This window comes from Phaenicophaeus curvirostris, chromosome 1, assembly GCF_032191515.1.
Source record: "Phaenicophaeus curvirostris isolate KB17595 chromosome 1, BPBGC_Pcur_1.0, whole genome shotgun sequence".
Taxonomy (NCBI): domain Eukaryota; kingdom Metazoa; phylum Chordata; class Aves; order Cuculiformes; family Cuculidae; genus Phaenicophaeus; species Phaenicophaeus curvirostris.
Window position 1 is genome coordinate 65,611,626 of NC_091392.1, and position 18,651 is coordinate 65,630,276.

At 38.0% G+C, this 18,651-nt stretch overlaps 1 protein-coding gene across 11 annotated transcripts in view; it reads left to right on the plus strand.

Moving 5' to 3' along the window:
- The window catches only part of ERC1 (ELKS/RAB6-interacting/CAST family member 1), a 306,998-nt gene that overhangs the window by 149,763 nt on the left and 138,584 nt on the right, over positions 1–18,651 (plus strand). For all 11 annotated transcript variants that reach the window (XM_069860940.1, XM_069860869.1, XM_069860924.1 and 8 more), the window contains one exon: positions 10,188–10,323. In XM_069860940.1, coding sequence (XP_069717041.1) covers positions 10,188–10,323 — 136 coding nt within the window. The remainder of the gene's footprint in view (positions 1–10,187; positions 10,324–18,651) is intronic.

Genomic DNA, 18,651 nt, shown 5'->3' on the forward strand with positions numbered 1-18,651 from the left:
TAGTCTTGAGCTAGGAGATACTGAGTTTGATTAAAGCAGCATGGCTTTTTAATTGTTCTTATTAGTTTTAGTGGGTTTATACAATGCTACATTCTTCCTTACACCTGTCTGCACAAATAGAAAGCAATCAGCAACAACCAAACACTTTAAAAGAATTACAACTGTTTTCCTGAAAATTCCAAAAAGAGGAAGGAGTGTAGGTGTTCTTGAATCTTGGAATAGTGGAGGGTGCTTTTTGAATTACAGGTGGAGAAATTTTATTTCAAAGTAAAAAGAGATGAACTCTCCTCTTGTCTTTCTGTATCTTGTTTTGACCATAGCCTCAGTAATTCTTTAACAGATTTTCAACACTGGTTATATCTCTCAACCTGCGAAGTGTGTCTTCATATAAAAAGGCAGATAATTTATAAAAAATATGAGATTCCTGTTAGGAGTGTTTTTTGTGACAGTAAAGGCTGCTCTTGTTGATCTTTCCTAATGATTATGAGTGTTCCCCAATTACTTGGAAGATTAATCTATTGAAGTGAGGCAGGAAAGGTCTCAGTGAGAGGCTACATCAAGGCAGTTGTCCTGGTAAGGGGATCAGCTCAGTTAAAATCTTAATTTTGCCTCATTTGTTTCAAGTTCACCATATAAAAAGTGGTTCCCTTGAGTAGTATAATTGTCTAGATAAAGAATTTATCTTCTTCACTAGACACTCCAGTCTAGACCTAATTTAATTAACAAACTTTGTGGTCACTGGGGATTTCAGGGAGAGTATATTTCAAACGTCTGAAGCATAGGGCGTCTTGTCACCAGATTTTTTTTTCCTGTGCTCTTTCAGAATATATTAAGAAAATAATACATTTATTCAAAATACTCGTTGACATAGTTAGTAGTTCTGTAGCAGATCCATTTACTGTGAAATGGTAGAAATTCCTCCTCAAATTCATAAGCCAGTAGCCTTGTCCATGCATATGACCAAGGCTGTTAAAGAAACCTCCAATGAAGAGGTAGTTATAAGTGTTGTTTACAACACTCCTGAGTTCTCCAGACACCCAGTAGTGTTTGTTCAACTTACAAAGTATTCCTAACTGTATTCTGGAGTCCTACAGCTGACAGACCGAGGAGACAGTATTACAGCTATATCAGAGAAGGAGGAGCTAAGCCAGCTATACTATTTAGATAGGCAGTTCAGCCCAGTATGTGGTATATTTATTACAAATAACACTGCTGTCCCCCATTTTCCAGACAGTCAAAAGTCTGTAACAAATCATCTCAGTAGGCAGTCTTCATATTAATCTGATGTGAGCTGTCAAAGCCTGTGCTACAGAATGCATTTCATGCAAGGAGATACCTCTTAATAAATGTGTTTGCTAAGCACCCAAAAGAAATGTGCCAAACATTCCACTCTGAGAGACATTGTGGTCTACATTCCTAACCAGAAATTGGTCTTACCCAGTGGATACCAAAATAGAGCTGTATCCTTCCCATCTCAGATTCTCCCAATAGTGAAGATGCTGTAGCAAGGTACAGTTTGTTAAGCATGATAACGTTTCTTTTCAATCAATCCCATCCTTCTGCATGCTTTTCCCAGTATAGTCTCTGGGAATAGCCAACTTTGGATCAGATTTGGTACAGCTTCTTTATAGCTAACAGGGTAAACACTTTACCATTTGCATCTATAGAGAGAATCTGTTTGGAAGATTCTTCTTGAAAACAACTTTGTTTTTAAGGAGTTAAACTAAATTCTGTAAGATTTTTATTTGGCCATCTCAGCAGCATAAAATCATCAGGCTTTTACCCCTGATATGAACTAGCTTATATTTTTCCAGAAATATAACCAGTCCTCATATTTTTTTCTTAAGACAAGACTTAATATTCTCATAGATGTTTTCCTTTTGTATCAGAAGTCCTCTTCCACTGAGTTGGTACATTCGCTGCTTTCTTTTTTGTCCTGGGCAACTGCTTGGTTTAATAAGTTGTGCTGAAAGACTGAATTTTCAGTAGCTGTTACCGTGAAAGCATAAGACATATCTTCATTTTTTAACTTATGCTACTTCGAAATGTCAGGATTTTCTTTTTGTTATTCCAAAATTCTGCAGACTTTTAGAAGAGGACTTTTCTCTCTTGATAACTTTGTTCAGTATATGCTGTAAGGCAAACGTAAGCTATTCTAGCATAGTTCCTAAATGCTTTGCTTTTAAAATTTTGTTCTCTGTACATTGTGTTTCATTTTGGGGTTTGTGGGGTTTTTTTTCCGATGGCTGATTTTTTTATTCGATTTTTCTTTAAATTATTGATTGCATCCAGTATTATTCTAGAAGGAATGAAAAGATCACATACTCACATGAAAGAAAACAACTGCTGTATTTTGATTTGTTTTCTTTTCTGGCTAGTGGGACTGCAGTTAAAAGAGAGATGTGTGAACTTAGATCACAAAAATACCCTCTGAAACCTCAGTAAAATGCCATTCATAAGGAAGATTTTATTGGTGTTTAGAAAATACTTTTTTCAGCCAGATGGTGCAAGTCTTTTGAGCAGAGAGGGACTGGCTGTGTGTGATCTGTTCACAGGGTGGTTGGCTTGTGTGCTAGAGTTAAAGGTAAAAAGAACAGCACCTTTGGGACTTCTTCCCACACTGTTAGGGCCAAATTCAACTAACCCAGCATGTTGCAGGGAGAAGGAATCTACATTGAGGCCTAATCAACCATTTTATAAATGTCATTTTTGGCTTTGCATCTGTTTGCTCAATTAACAAAAGCAAAAGAAAAAATACAACAGGACAAACTTACTTGCTGAACTACTGAATGTTTTTATTAAGGTCCTTAAAGCATTAGTATTTTTCTTAACAAAGGAATATATTTTTCATTATCTTACGGATTTATTTCAGAGTTCACCATGAGTTTGTATTTTTAATGCTCTTAACTTCAATAAAAACTAAACCTTGCAAGGTTTTAAGGTTAAAGATTATAGAACTTGACAATTAATTTAGTATTTAATCTCTGAAGCCTGATTTCAAATTTGACATTATGTATGAAATGGTGGTACTTATTCATTGTTTTCATCACAAAACTTGCTTCCTAGTAAATAGATACTGAGAATTTACATAGTTCGGAAGCTGCACATTAGCTTTATTAGGTTTTTTTTACCTGCACATTAGTGGGACAAATAGTTGTGGAGGTTCACTTCTACAGAACTGGAATTGTGGATTAGAGAAAACGTGGGGTGCTACAGATGTTTACCTGAAGTTTTTAAAGTGTCTTGGTTTTAATATCTCGTATCTGGCCTGGTCTGAAAGCAAACCTTCAGTTGACTTAATTTGATATGGGTGCATTGCACTAAAACGAAGATGCTTCAGTTCATCTCTGCTGTTGATCCCTCAGTTTTAGCCAATTGGTTAAGTTGGTCTTTACTTCCAATTATTTTGAGAACGTGAAGACAAGAGCTTTTGACTTCACCATTGTTTGGGTGTAATTAGGCGACTGCTTCATGACTGAAGAGAAGCCTGGTTTATTCTGGGTTTGTTCAATCAAGCAATTGAAGGAAAAAACTTTCTAAGAAATTACACATTGTATGACCAGGTATGCGAGGTTGTTGTACTTGACATTTGAAACATTTTACCTCAGGGAAGCTTGGGCCTGAGTTTGAAGGCCTTTAGTTACTCAACACAGATAATTCTTAACACCAAGGGGAAAAGGCAACCAGTGTAGAGTTGAGATCTGCTTCTAGTCCGACTTCCACATCTCCCAATTCAAGCAATGTTAGGCTTCTGTTTTAAAGTTTGAGGCAAGGTAGTTTTCCATAGCTTTTCTAGTCTTCATCCCTTGCCCCCTGAACACATGCTTTGTTTTCAAAAATTGAAGTATCCTAGTTTCAGGAAATGAAGTTCACCCTCCCCATCTCTGAAAGCTACTGTGGAACTTCTTGTCTCCCATACAGCAGACCAGTTAAATTTTCAAAGTTTGTTAATATTTTCATTGGCATATGTTCCCTTGTCATATAAATGGCACAGAACAGTGAGGAACAGGGTAACAAAATGATGAGATACTGTGGGAGGAGAGGCTCATGAGTAGAAGAGGTAACTGAGTGCTGGAGCTTGCCAGCTGTGCATGTGAACAAGAGCAACTCGTTAGAAGTATGTTGATTGATCTTTTAACTCAGATGCAGTGTGCAGTGAAGGCCATAATATTAAGTGAAGATGTTTGAAAGGCATAGTCAAGTAATTTTCTTTTACGTAGTAACTTAATGCACCACTTTTTGGTAGTGATAATAGTAATAGTGACAAGGAATAGAAGACAGGATTGCTAGGTACAGCCCAACAAAGCAAAGAAGGAGGCCCAGATATTTTTTACTGTTCTAAAAAAAAAAAAATTAATCCTGCCATAGTGAATTCCATGTAGATCTTCAGCAGCTTGTGACATTCCAAACCTTAATTTTTCAATGCATAAGATTGGGAACGTTGTTCAGCCTTTGGCAACTTTCCTTTGACTATCAAACAGATGCCCAGGTTGTGGTGATGGGACTGTGTGATGTGGTAAGTCCTGTTCCTTCATCACTTGTTTAGCTCCCTTTCATCTTTTTATTTAGATTAAGTAATTAGGCATTCCAGACTCTGCCACTGTTCTCTGTGGTTTGGTGATCAACCACTGGTGAGGTAAAGTGAGTTTTGAGCAACTAAAAGCTAAAGCAAGACCTTTCAGAACAGGGTTTCTTCTTATTTTGAAAACAAAATGTCATTTTTGGGAAGAGTTTATCCTTGGCTTCCTTCTGTTATACTTGCCAGGATGTAAATGTTTTTCTTTGTGTACCAAAACTACAAAAAAAAAAAAATCCTCAAAACCCAACAACTCAGCTATGCCACTGTGCTTATGATCTTCTAAATTTGTAAGCTAAGGTTAAGTGAATGGCCAGGTAAAACATTTTGTTGGGCAGACCTTAATAACAAAGAAGTGATGAAGGAAATAGTAGGGGTAATGTAGTAAGCTGGATGCTTTCCTATGAGTTTTAAGTCAATGCAACTCAAGTCACTAGCATCCCGTTGATGTTGATTTTTCTGCAGTAAAGATTTCCTTTTTTCTCAGCCATCTAATTATTAATGAACAAAACTACTAATAAAGGTCCAGACAGCTGATTGTTTCCTGCCTTCCAGCATTTCCTTCCAGAATTTTTTCCCATTATAGTGTGTTTTGCGCTCTGACCTAATTGCTTTAGTAGTACAGCTTTTTCAGATGGCTGCTCCATTTAATTCCGTAAACGTACTTCTCTGTGTCTCAGGACTGTAAAGTGTGTTGAGGTCTTTTGCAATGCTATCGGCTTTCTCAAGGGGGGCAGCAGAGGGCAAGGCACTGGTCTCTCTGGTGACCAGCAGTAAGACCAAGGAAATGGAATGAAGCTGCATCAGGGGAAGTTCAGCTTGGAGCTTAGGAAAAGGTTCTTCACTGAGAGGGTGATCAGTCACTGGAACAGGTTCCCCAGGGAGGCAGTCACGGCACCAGTCCTGTCAGAGTTCAAAGGGCGTCTTAGTCAGGTGATTTAGTTCTAGGTAGTCTTGTGAGGAGCGGGGAGTTGGACACTATGATCCTATGGGTTCCTTCCAACTTGAGATATTCCAGAATTCTATATTATACATTGTAGAATCTAGTATTTGATAATATACAAATCGCATTGGCAGTTTTAAGCTAAATCATGTGTTACTTTGTTGCATTCACTTTAATTTGCTGTTTCTTTTGATAATGTTGACTATTGCATCAGTTTTACATTGAGGACCAAAACGTGCTTGAAAGCAAATGAACTTCATCTGTCCATCAAGATTAGTAGCTGCAGCAACAGTGGACTGTCCTGTGGGTGGTGGTAATGCTACATCAATGAAGGCTCGAGCTAAACATTCTTTCTGTCATGGCTGACTGACACATGGAAATATTTGTTAGTACCTAAGTCAGATGCATGAAGCAGGTTGTTTCTTCAGCTATGCACGTTTGGTGTATTTTTCCCTAGGGCGTGTATTCATTAGGTGAGATATGATATGTGTGTATACATTATATCTTGAAGATCAGCTTCTGTGGTCATTCAAATGCATTGTAAAGGTATACTTATCCTTGGATTATTATAAATACACTGTTGAGTGTTAGGCACATAACTGGAAAAATACTAAAATAAAATACTAAATTCAAATTAACTTATTTTCAGTTAACATTTCGGCACCTTTCATTTTACGAGAAGAATATTTGAAATTGTGCCAGAAAAGATAACCAGATGAGGATAACAGCTTATGTTATATTGACATGTAGCATAAAAATCTATAAGAGGAAAGAATTAACAGCTATTTATGCTGATGTGCATTATGGTAAAGATAATGAGATTAGTATTAAAATGGAAAAAAATATTCACATTAGTACAGAAAAAATTAATTTTGTAAAAGCCTTAATAGATAATAGATAATAGAGCCTATAAAGCAGTTAATCTCATTAAGGAGGAAAACTCCTCCGAAGGACTCACAGGTAATAAAGTGACTTTCCACTTGATGGTCCCCTGTTTTTCTGTTGCTTATGTCCATCTTCCTGTTTTAAAATTATTCTAAAATGTGAAATCTTCTCATTTGTAAGTATTTGTTGCTTATTGGGATTGTATTAATTCATTCCCTATGGTGTTTGACTGTACGTCATCACTGGAAATTCCAAAATTTCATAGATAAGTTGAAAGTGTGGCCTTTTTTAAGTAATGCAACTTGGCTTTGTGAATAAAAAATATGAAGTCATAGAAATTAACAATTATTTTCAGTGTCGAGATTTAGAAATCTTATTGTTTTTTTCAGTAGACATATGGCTTCAGTTGGGCATTCAAAGTCAAAGAATGTGAAATGATTCATTCTGAAAATATTGGCCAGTCTTTAGTTGACTTTGTGTTTGGTTTCTTTTTAAATCAGAAGCCTGATTTTGATTTAGTGTCCTTTCCTCTAGTATATTCTGTAATAACAGTGCTTGACGTGACATAATGTGCAATGGAGAAGAATCCTAAGCAATTGAAAAGATTTTTCACTTTTCAGTGCTAAATTTTTAGGAGCCTTACTTGAATCTGAAAATTGCTATTAAAAAATGCAAAATTGTTATTTCCAATATGAGCAGGAGTCTTTACTGTAATTCAACATAATAAACTTTCTCATTGGATTTTCTGATTTTATATGTGACTAGAACATTTTTTTGTTGTTTCATTTGGCAGTGACTCTGAAAATAAACATCTGAGATGAGGTGGTTTTGCTTTTGTTAGTTTTGTTATTGTTTCTGTTGGTTCGTCTTTAAAGCTTTATCTCATTGAATATGAATTGGCTCTCCAATTTTTATTAGAGTCATCAACATTCTTTCTCTGTCTGTAGTCCCATTTAAAAGAGATGTTTTAAGATTTAAGGTTCCATATCTCTCAGAAATTCACGTACTCTTTATCTTAAGAATATAACATGCTCATTGCAAATTGGTGTTTACTCATTTGCTGTACATGCTACCACTAATGCTTTCTAGAAAACACTCATAAATCTCTGAGCTGTTGCCATCATTGTAATTAGTTCATTCTCTTTTTGCTATCTTTAATCTTGTGTTGGGTTTTTTCAGTTTTAATAAAAACACTGTTACAGATGAAGTATTTCTTTAAAATCTTACCATCCATTTGCATCTCAAAGAGTTAGAAAAATGTTAAGTTTATGAAATGAAGCTCTCAAACTGAGGGAACTCCAGAGCTTTGTTTCCTTCCACAATCCAAATTAGCTTCCTTGTGAACTTGTATTGTGATAAATCTTTTATTTTCCTCTTGACTGTCTCCTCACAGAACACACCAGCTGCAGTGTGCTCACTTAAGATGTGGACTTTCTGTATTTTATTTTTCTTGTTCCAGTTCAGTATATGGTCCAATTCTACACATTGTTCAGTGGCAATGTGAAGATACAGTCTTTTCTGTAACAATACTCAGTAGTGTTTCGGTGTTCAAAATAGTAACAGAACTGTCTTATTGAGCAATGATTTGGGTGATTTCTCTTAATCAATCTATTAAAAATATGTGTGTGTGTTCTAAAATATTTTTAAAATATTGTTAAAATACTATTTATATGCATAAAAACATGATTCTCAGGCTTTGAAGACTGACACAGATCTGAGGACTGATCTGAGTCTTATAAGCACTAAGTAATTTCAAGACTTCCATCTTTTAAAGTGCTTTAGGAAAGTTTGAGTTTTTCACAGAATACCTATCTAATAAATTCAAAGACATTAATTTTGGTTCAGTAGTCAATAGTGTATATCCTTATAATTACTCCATTCTTTGAAATAACTTATTTTCATTGAAGACGAAGATATGTGGGAGATTACCTAATTCACACATATTTTTATGAAGGTTGTGGCTTTATCGATATTGCTGTCTCTTATATAACCAGTAGATGACCGTAACACAGACCAATTTCCCAACAAGTGAATCTGGGTTTGCAAGTTTATAAAAATAACTAATTTCCCTAATTTTAATTTAGAAGTTGAATGAGTATTCTCAGGTGGAATTGAACGTGTTTGGCTTACATATTTTAATTTTCTGTGTTAACTTAGCTGTACTTACTATGTTTGTTTTATTGGACAGATAGAACTGTGATTGTACGAGCTGAGTCGAGGCCAACATAATATTTCCAAGAACTTGTTTAATCACTGAACAAGTCTGCTTGCAAACTGGGCAATGCGCCCATTGCCAGTGTGCAGCACTGGGTTAGAACAACTTAACAATTATACTAGTTGTGTTTAAAAAGCATCCTGACTCAAATCAGCTGTAACTGTTGGACAAGGTAGTTAAGTATGCCAGTAATTTTTTAGCATCATCAGAAAAAGGACTTTCCTTTTTTTCTCTTGGTCTCTGGAGGCTATCAGCACTTTTTCACACTAATATAGGTTTGTTTAGTACCAGGGAAAAATTGCTGTCTTTGCAATTTTCCCAGCTCCAGTTGGCTTACGTTGTAAAAAGCAGAGCTTAGTGTTGAACCTTCATTTTGTTGGAAGAACTCAAAGCACTGAGTAGCCCTACGTTACACAATTTGAACATGTGTATCACAAAGAGATATGTTCTTGATCATACTTCTGTTGTGAGTTCTGAAGAAAATATTAGAGTTGAGTTGTTTGTGATCTGTCCTAAAAGTACTTCTGAAATACAGAAGAAACGCTTTTCCCTTTCTGTGTAGATAACGTACCAGATGGGAAGCTAGTATATCATTCTGCTTTCTAAACAGTGAATTAAAGAGCTGTCTCTACTCTTTGCATGATGTTTTGGGGGAAAATCTTGCGACCAAAGAATCTGGCTTTTATTCCAAAATCCAAAGTCCAGATATAATTATGGAGAAAAGGGCTGAGGAAGCAAACCTAGCCTGTTTTGTTTTGATTGAACTAAAGGTTTAGACGTAAGTTCTTTGTGGTCAGGAGGCTGAGATTAAAGAGTCTGTAATTAGATTCAATACTCCATGTGTCTTAATGCCCAGAAAGGCCAAACTGTGTCTGTCGACAGTGGTAATTGCCAGGATCATCAAAAATAATTCATAGATGCAAGTGAAAAGGAAATTATGCACGCTTTCTGAAATAGTTTGTTCTTACTTGCTCTGTCTTGTGTCTGTAGATAGAAAGGATAGGAAATCCCTCAAGATATCTAGTAAACAACTAGAACTTGAGGTTGAAAATAAACAGTTTTACTTCTGGAAACAGATTGCCTAGATCTTGTAGGTAGTCCTCTGTATTCAAGTCGTGTTTCATTAGTTTTTCTTTCTAATCCTCCTGTTTTCCTTACAGTAGATAGAGTGGTACTCAAAGCAAAATTATTAAAGACTATTAAATGTCTGCATTTTTTATCTGTACATGTGTGTATAAACACTGAAAAGATTTCTACGTAGCATATACCACATATTCACAAGAGGGCAGGTGCATATTTTGGTTAATAGTTTATACCAAATAATAATTAAGGGTTTTCTTTCAGATATTTTAACATTTAGGTTAATGGTAATAAGCAAAATGAAGCATTCTTTAGGCTGAATTAACAGCTGAGGGTAATGCTTGAAGATTTGTTTAGTGTTTGGCGACCTTCTGCAAAATAAGTGTTGGTACTTGAGGGTTCCACTCTTCCCCAGTCCAGCTGCGTGGCACTGGGGCTGATGGGAAGTATGTTCTGGACCATGTTCTAAGTGCTCTTCTCTTTTACAGGCAAGTGAAAGATCAAAATAAGAAAGTAGCAAATCTGAAGCACAAAGAGCAAGTGGAGAAAAAGAAGAGCGCACAGATGCTGGAGGAGGCCAGGAGGCGAGAGGATAATCTTAATGACAGCTCCCAACAGCTTCAGGTAACATGGGAATTGAGTTACAGCAGTGTGGCCAGTCACCCTCTGCTGTGTGCCCTGATCCATTTGCATAGCTGTTACCTAAGAAATATGTTACCGATGCTTAAAAGGACACATCTCTCCCAGAGCACTTCAAAGAAAGCAGCCTCTCTCAGTTGACTTTGTAGTTTACCCCATTTTCATAAAAGGGGAAAATAGTTTTCACTGTCAACTCAGTTATGAATTGCATCATTGAAATAATGTTATTATTTCAGCATTGATATTGGCAGGTCATTTCTTTCTTTGCTGCTTTTCTAACAGCCTTTCTCTTTAGCTGTTTTCTGTATTTTCCCAGCTGGTTTTACCTTACATTGGTGCCTTTTCTTCAGTAAATGAAAGATAACCAAGTAAGTATTCCTATGGTAAATTGTGAGGTAACTGAAGCACCATGTTTTCTGTCTTTATTCATCCTTGTTTGACAGTGAAATCCTAAAGCCAAATATTTCTTAATGTGCTATATGTTGGTGTTAGGTGTAGATGGTTTATCAAATGGTAAGTTTTAAAGAGTTATCATAAAAACATTAAACTATTGCCATGAAATAAAGCAAAGAGACCATGATGCTAAGTGAGGAGATAATTTTTCCTGTGATTTCTATAATTTACAAAAATAACTTTCCGTTTGGTGAGTGAAAATAAACATTGAATCTGGAATCTACCCTTGAGAGCTTTCATTTATTTTTAAAATCTTTAGAGAACAAGCTTTCTCATAGGTGATTTCCTTTGTTATCCTAGGTTAAATCTTGTTTCTTTTAAGCAGATACATATCTTAATGCATCTACAATGAAGACATAGAATAAATCCCAATAGTTCACTAGGAAAGATAAGTCCCCTCCTTAATTTAAACAGATACTTCTTTGCTCTGAATTCCAGAGGGATGGTTTCAACTCTTTAAGAACTTTTGAAAGAACCACAGAAACATGTTTCCGTGTAGAATTCTCTCAGATGCACCATTTTGTGGTTTTCCCTGTCAATTCCAGTCCTGAATGTGCAGAGCACTGAAATAGTTAAACTCCAAGCGTATGAAAATGATTTCATAACTGAAGACTTTTATAAAGGGCTGGGATGTGGGATTTCTACGTCTGCTAATGGGTTTTGTGGCTGTAATGCTATGGCAATCCACAAGGCTCTCGTTATGTGGCAGCTTAAGTTCAAATAACACAATCCTCCTTGTATTAGTGAAATGTCTTTCAAATTCCTAAAACTAATACAATATTTGGGTAGATTTGTAATCTGCATTTTAATAAATCTATGTTTTAAGTTTGAAAAGGTAAGTGGTACTTGACATTTGCCTTGGAATTATGTGCATGATGTATTTATCAAATGATACCATTCCACATGAACATCTTTTTTGTTTTGAGGTAGTGCTTTCAGTTTTTAAAAGGTGTGGGTTTCTCTTCTGGCATTTCTGTCACAATTATCCTTTCCTTTTTCATCTTTCAAACAGAAAGGATTGGAAATAGCCTGAAATTTGTTTTCTCTTGGTTCCTATTTACATACTAAAATGGCTCTCTTCTTTTAAGTTATGTCATGTGTTTGTGCAACTACACATAGCAGTGGGCAGACAGTGATGTTTTGGTTACTGATAATTTAAGTCCTGTTGAAACTTTAACACCCGTTTCTGATACTCCAAAGAGATTGTCCAGAACTGGTAGCTGCAGTAAGGCAGCTTTTCTGCAGAAATAGTGCTGCTTTTTATCAGGGTTGTTTAAGAATGTATAGCTGTCCTTGCAATGTACTATCTGATTCTTTACTTGTAACATGTTTTAGCAGTAGAGGGATCATAGGCGTAAAACTATGAATAACAGAGTTAGCATAATTAAACTCTAAATATTTCCTCTTTTTGAATTTCAGAATAAGCAATTTATGCCTAGGAACAAGAAACAAATAACCAATTGTCTCTTTTGAGGCAGCCAAATTGCAGGATATTTTCTGGTTTTCTCCAGCGTTACTTTGTTGTAGGGTAGTGGTCTAATAAGGAAGCTAAAATTGGAAATAAAGATGGCCAAGTGTATAACTTCATTATTTTTACCTTTTGACATTCAGGTTTTTGATTTAGAGGTGTCTATGCAGCAGTACATACTTTTTTTCCACTTTGCTTATCTTTGATTCTGCACTCTTGTCTGTTGCTTTCTACATAATTACATGCAAGTATTTCTGAGATTAAAGATAGACATTACTAAATCCATACACTAATTTAGGGTTGAAGTGGTACGTGATAGTCAACAATATAATGTGTAACTTATCATAGTATTAATATTATTTAATTTTTCCCTAGTGCATTTCCTACTTTTGTCAACCTCATTATCCTGTTTGGGTGGGCTCGATTTTAGAGTCTTTCCCTATATTCAGTACAAGGCTGGAGGGAATGCTTTCATTCACAGATGAAAAAGGTCTGTATGCTCTAATGAAAATATCAGGCTAAGGTAAAATATGGAGTGTTTAATGACAAGTGACAGGTTCAATAAAAACTCCTTCCTTTAAAAACTCCTTCCTTTAGAAGAGCCCTCTGCTTATAGTCTCCCGCTCTCAAGGACTGCAACATTTTGGTTTCCTGGAAGTAAAATTTACCCTGGACCACACTTCAATTTGTTAGTTATGGAAACCTGTCTTCTCCATAGACTCTAAAGGGCACTGCCTTCTAATTGATTAAAAAAAGATTAAACCTGATAGGAACATAGATTTTATTTTTTTTTAATGCAGCCATTGTTGGCTTTGAGGTCAGGACACACAAGCACCAAGTTCAGATAATTTTGGTCTTGGTGGTTTGGGCTGGAATTAATAAAAAGACATTATGAAATACTTAAAAATATATGATCTGCATGTTCTTCAGTTGACCGTCTGCAATCCAGTCAAATAAACACGCTCCCAGGCACATACTCCACTCCTCCTCTATGTGTCCATAACAGGCATGTGGTTTCTTTCTTCCTGAGTCCAGTAACAAAATGTTCGTTTATTCAGAGAGCTTGGATGATGGAAATTTGGTATTTTCGGGAGTGGGGGAAGAATGAAAACCATAATGTCTCAATTCTAGTGAGATGGATAAATGGCTTTCCAAATTTGTCTTTTCCTCCTGGGTTCCCTTAAACCACAACTCTCCAGAGATCTGAGAGGTTAACAAATGTCTGGTCTACAAGCAGGGTAAAAAAAAATCAAGCAGTTAGACTGGAGTAGAAATTTTTTGCTTTAAATAACTAAAGCTTGGCTATTGTGAAAAGGAAACTATATGCTGTCTTGTCCTAGAAAGGTAACATCTACTGAAATTTCGTGATATTTGAATGGGTGCTTGGAACTGAAATCTGGAAGGTAGCATGCATATTTTCTTGTTCCATCACTCCAGCATCTTCCAGAGTTTTTAGGAGGAATTTTCAGAATATCTTCTGGCATGGAGTTGTGTACTATTGGATCTGTTATTGCAGCAGCTATACATCAGTCTATAATTGCTGTTGACAAACTATATGTCCAGAAGCTGTGTAAAATACATTTGGAAGCTTTAATGAACAACTGTAACACCAAATTTTTTTTTTTCCACATCCACATTTAGATAGTTTAATATGTAACTCCTAATCCATGAACTATATACTGAAACTTATGTTGGTTTTGACCTGTGATTATGAAATTATTTTATCATACTGAGCCTTAAATAGGAAAAGTAAGCTTCTAGTGGAAAAGACTGAATTTTCAATCTAAACAAATGTGCAATTTTTTGTTCAGGAATGCTTTTACTGGGATTCAGACAAAGCTCGATGAAATGGATAAGTAGCCTAAAACCTTCTTATCTAATGAACCTTCCAAATTAATTAAATATCAGGAGATATTTATTATGACACACCATAGCATGTACACACAGTCAGTATCAACATTCAAAAATCTGAAAACCCAAGTGAGACCCAGAACATCTGGTCTTAAATTACAGACGAATTCCCTCTTGTCATGCTATGATTGGATCTTGAGAGTAGGGTGGCTGCATTTTTTCATCTACTCTGTTGATGAAAATACCATACCATGATGAGAATGATGTTTTGTTGCCTTTTGGCTGTTATTAAAGAGAGATCGTGCTTCCCTAATTAATCTATAACCTTGCTTTTGAACAGTGTGTACAACGCTTTTCAAGAAATGGTTAAATTTAAAGAAAAGCTTTCCAAACTTGAAGTTCAGTATCTCCCCAATAGCTTTCTAGACAACTCTGGCTTTGAAGCAAATTGGTTATGCTGGCTAAATGGTGTTACGTGTTTTCCTGGGATAAGTGAGTTTCAAGTGCTGAATTTCTGGCTAATTTCTCTTCCATGTAGACCATATCAGATTCCAGCCTTGCCTGCCAGAGGAGTGGAGTGTACTTTATCCCTTGGATAGCACAGCTCAGCACGTTAAGGCCCATGGAACTGCCAGCTACTCCATTTCAACCTGGTAGAAATCAATTCTTTAATGCCATCCTGCATCTGCAAGATTTATTCCAAAGAACAGTCTGACCTATCAGACCTGTATTTTCTCATTGAGCTCAGATCCATCTTTGGGAATTATTTGGATAAAAATATTATTTTTCTCCCCCTTCCAGTACTTTTTAGACATCAATTACACCCGGGAAAAGTTTAGGCCTCTCTGTCCCTGAATAATTCTTTGTGCTGCCCAGCCTCGTAGATGTTAGTGTTCCTGACTGGATGCCATTAGCATCTATGCAGGTGGCTTAAGTTCACTAAATGGTATATTCAATTCTTTGTCATCCTCCTTTTGAAACCCAGGGCAGAAGTCATGACAAAAAATGCTGAAAGTATATGAATTTGCTTTACAATTCAGTTCTTAAGAAATTTGTTAGCATTTTTTGAAATGGTAACTTCGTCTTGTCAGTCACCAGATCATTTGTAGCTCACCATAAAGGATGTAACTTAATGTTGCTACGTGTTCTTGATAATTAAACAAGAATATGATTGAGTTCACAGATGACGTGAAACAGATTTGTACTGTTGATCTCTCAGTATTATGTAGGACTTTTGTTAATAACAGTGGAGCTGTTATGAATAAATGCAGCCCCTAAAGATCAATCATGCCTCTTAAAAATCTAAATGGAATAGATGTACAAAAATTATTCCTCCTTTTTCATTTGGGCTAGAGGCAGTGGTAGACAGTAGGTAGTTTGGGGATCTACTGACCCTCCAACCTTTTCACTGAGAGATTCTGTGCCAGCTGGCTATGCATTAGAAAACAGGATATACATATGCAGCAGGGACTTCACTATGCATCATGATTTGTTAGTAGTGTAACATTCCAGTAACAATTTAAAATTCCATCAGCTTTTACAATATGTTACAGAAAATATTACTACAACAAAAGTTGCATCCTGTACTTACTTGGAGGGTTGTGTTTTTCAGCACAGTGTGTGCAGTTACTGTAGACACAAGCAAGTATTTAATCCTGGCAGATGCCTGGAGAAAAACTAGCTCTTGCTCTTATCATGTTGTAACTCTCCCTGTCAAGAGAGCTTTTCCTAACTTTCCTGGATGTCTGGGAGAAGTTCCAAAACTGTTGACCCTTTAGCTAGCCTTTTGTGACTTATAGTGAGAAGAAGTTTCTAGGTGGGGGGAATTACTTTGTATTTTAGCATTTTGTGGGGGGAATTACAAATTCATAATTAAGCATTCCTGTATATATCTACTTCTATGAAGTGGAGAGCGTATGGATGATGAATAGACAGCCTTGCTTCATGTTTTGTTATATGTGTGTGGATCTGTATTACCTGCCAGATTTACCTGCCAGAAGGGACCCGTCAGTTCAGACTGAGCTCCCGGGAAAGCATGCAGCCATCCAGCTCTCAGGCTGAACCACGTGCCACCAGCTTGCACTGGAAACGGAGGGCAGCAAGGGCAACAGCTGCATAACGTGCGAGAAGGTGGATGATCTCCTCAGCCTGGTGGCAGAGCTGAAGGAGGAAGTAGCGAGGCTAAGGAGCATCAGGGAGTGCAAGCTAGAGATAGTCTGGGATCACACCCTGAGCTCCAAAGCACATGAGAAGACACAGACACGGGTAAGAGCTCAGGACCAAAAGGATCTGGCATCTTCCACCCCTAAGGTTATAGGCAAGGGTTAAAAAGGAGGTAGTGAGTGGAAGTGTGTCCACCAATGGGGCAAAAAATCAGCCCCCTCCTTGCCCACACGACCTCAGGTGTCCCTCCACAACAGATTTGAGGCTATCGATGTGGAGGACAGACCAGAGGAAAACAAGGAAGGAGATGCACCTATATCAGAGCAGGGTAAGGGACCAAAACGGCGTAACCACTACATTGCCATGAGGCAATATAAGAGTCATAGTTGTAGGAGACTCGCTATTGAAGGGGACAGAGGATCCAATATGTTGAGCAAGCCCCACTCACAGGGAAGTCTGCTGCTTCCCAGGAGCCTGGGTGTGGGATGTGGCCAGGAAACTTACCAACCTGGTGAGATCTACAGGCTATTGCCTGTTACTACTGCTTCATGTGGGAGGGAATGAAGCAGCAGTAAGAAGCCCAAGGGGGATTAAAAGAGATTTTAGGGCCTTGGGATGGCAACTGAAGGAATCTGGGGCCCAGGTGATTTTTTCTTCCCTCCTTCCAGTGACAGGTGGTGACATAGCACAGCTCAGACGGATCTAGTCAATTAATACATGGCTTCGTGGCTGCTGTCTCTGCAATAACTTCGGGTTTTTTGATAATGGGATGACCTACACAGTGCTGGGACTACAGGCTTCAGATAGGAGCCACGTTTTCAGAGGGCGAGGAAGGTCTTTGCCCAGGAGCTTGCAGGGCTTGTAGACAGGACTTTAAACTAGATATGAAAGGGGAGGGGGACAACGACAAGCTAGCCTGTAACAAAGGGTGGGAAGACAGGTGGCAGGCGTCAAGTGTTAGGGAGGACATTTCACTAAAACACCTTGTAGGTAAAAAAGGGTCCACTGGGAAGGGGATGCAACCGGCAGCCCAGCTGAAATGCCTTCACGCTAACGCATGCAACTTGTGTAACATGCAGGAGGAGCTGGAAGTTACAGTGCTACTAGAAAGCCATGATCGCGTTGGCATCACAGAAACATGGTGGGAAGAATCCCATGACTGGAGTGTGGCTATCGACGGCTACTCAGAAGGGACAGACAGAGAAAGAGGAGTGGAGGTGTTGCTCTCTATCTCAGGAAAGGGATAGAATGTGAAGAGCTGTTGTTGAAGAGTAGCCATGAACAGGTTGAGAGCTTGTGGATCAGAATTAAAGACAGAGGAATCAATGGGAACCTTGTGGTTGGTGTATACTACAGGCCACCCAATCAAGGAGAACCATCTGATGAAGTCTTCTTCCTCCAGCTACAGGAGGCTTCACACTTGCAAGCTCTCATCCTACTTGGGGACTTCATCCACCCCGACATATGCTGGAAAAGTAGCATGGCAAGCTGTAGGCAATCCAGGAGCCTCCTGGAGTGTATTGAGGATAACTTCTTAGTCCAGCTGATAGAGACCCCCACATGAGGAGATGTAATGCAGGACCTGATGGTCACCAATACAAGTGGACTCATCAGTGACGTTAGGATCGGAGGCAGCCTGGGTTGCAGTGATCATGCAGTAGTGGAGATCAAGGTCCAGAGGGATATGGGACAGGCAAGGAGTATAGTCAGGACACTATATTTCAGGAAAGCAGGCTTTCAGATCTTCAATGAATTACTCGGTAGGATCCCCTGGGACGTGGTCCTCCAAGACAAGGAAGCGGAACAGAACTGGAAAATACTCAAGGATGCTTTCCATAAAGCGCAAGAGCGCTCAGTCCCTGTATGTGGAAGATCAGGCAGGGAAGGGGAGAAACTGGCAGTTGAGGCCTGCTGGTTAGACTTAAGAAGAAGAGGGAACTGTACAGGCAGTGCAAGCAGGGACGGGTAACTTGGGGCATGTATAGGTACTCTGCCCGGTTGTGTAGGGAGGAAGTCAGGAAGGCCAAGGCACAGCTGGAGCTGAACTTGGCAAGGGAAGTAAAGGCTAACAAGAAGGGCTTCTACAGGTACATCAATCAAAAGAGGAAGGTTAAATAGAATGTACCCCCACTGATGGTTGAAAATGGTGACCTCGTATCAACAGATGAGGAGAAGGCTGAGGTACTCAACAACTTTTTTGTCTCAGTCTTCACTGATAACCGGTCTCCTCACCCCTCCTGGATCATGGGACAGCAAGATGGTGACCAGGGGAATAAACCTCCTCCCACAATAGAGGAGGAACAGGTTCATAACCACCTGAGGAACGGGAACATTTATAAGTCTATGGGATCTGATGAGATGCATCCCAGAGTCCTGAG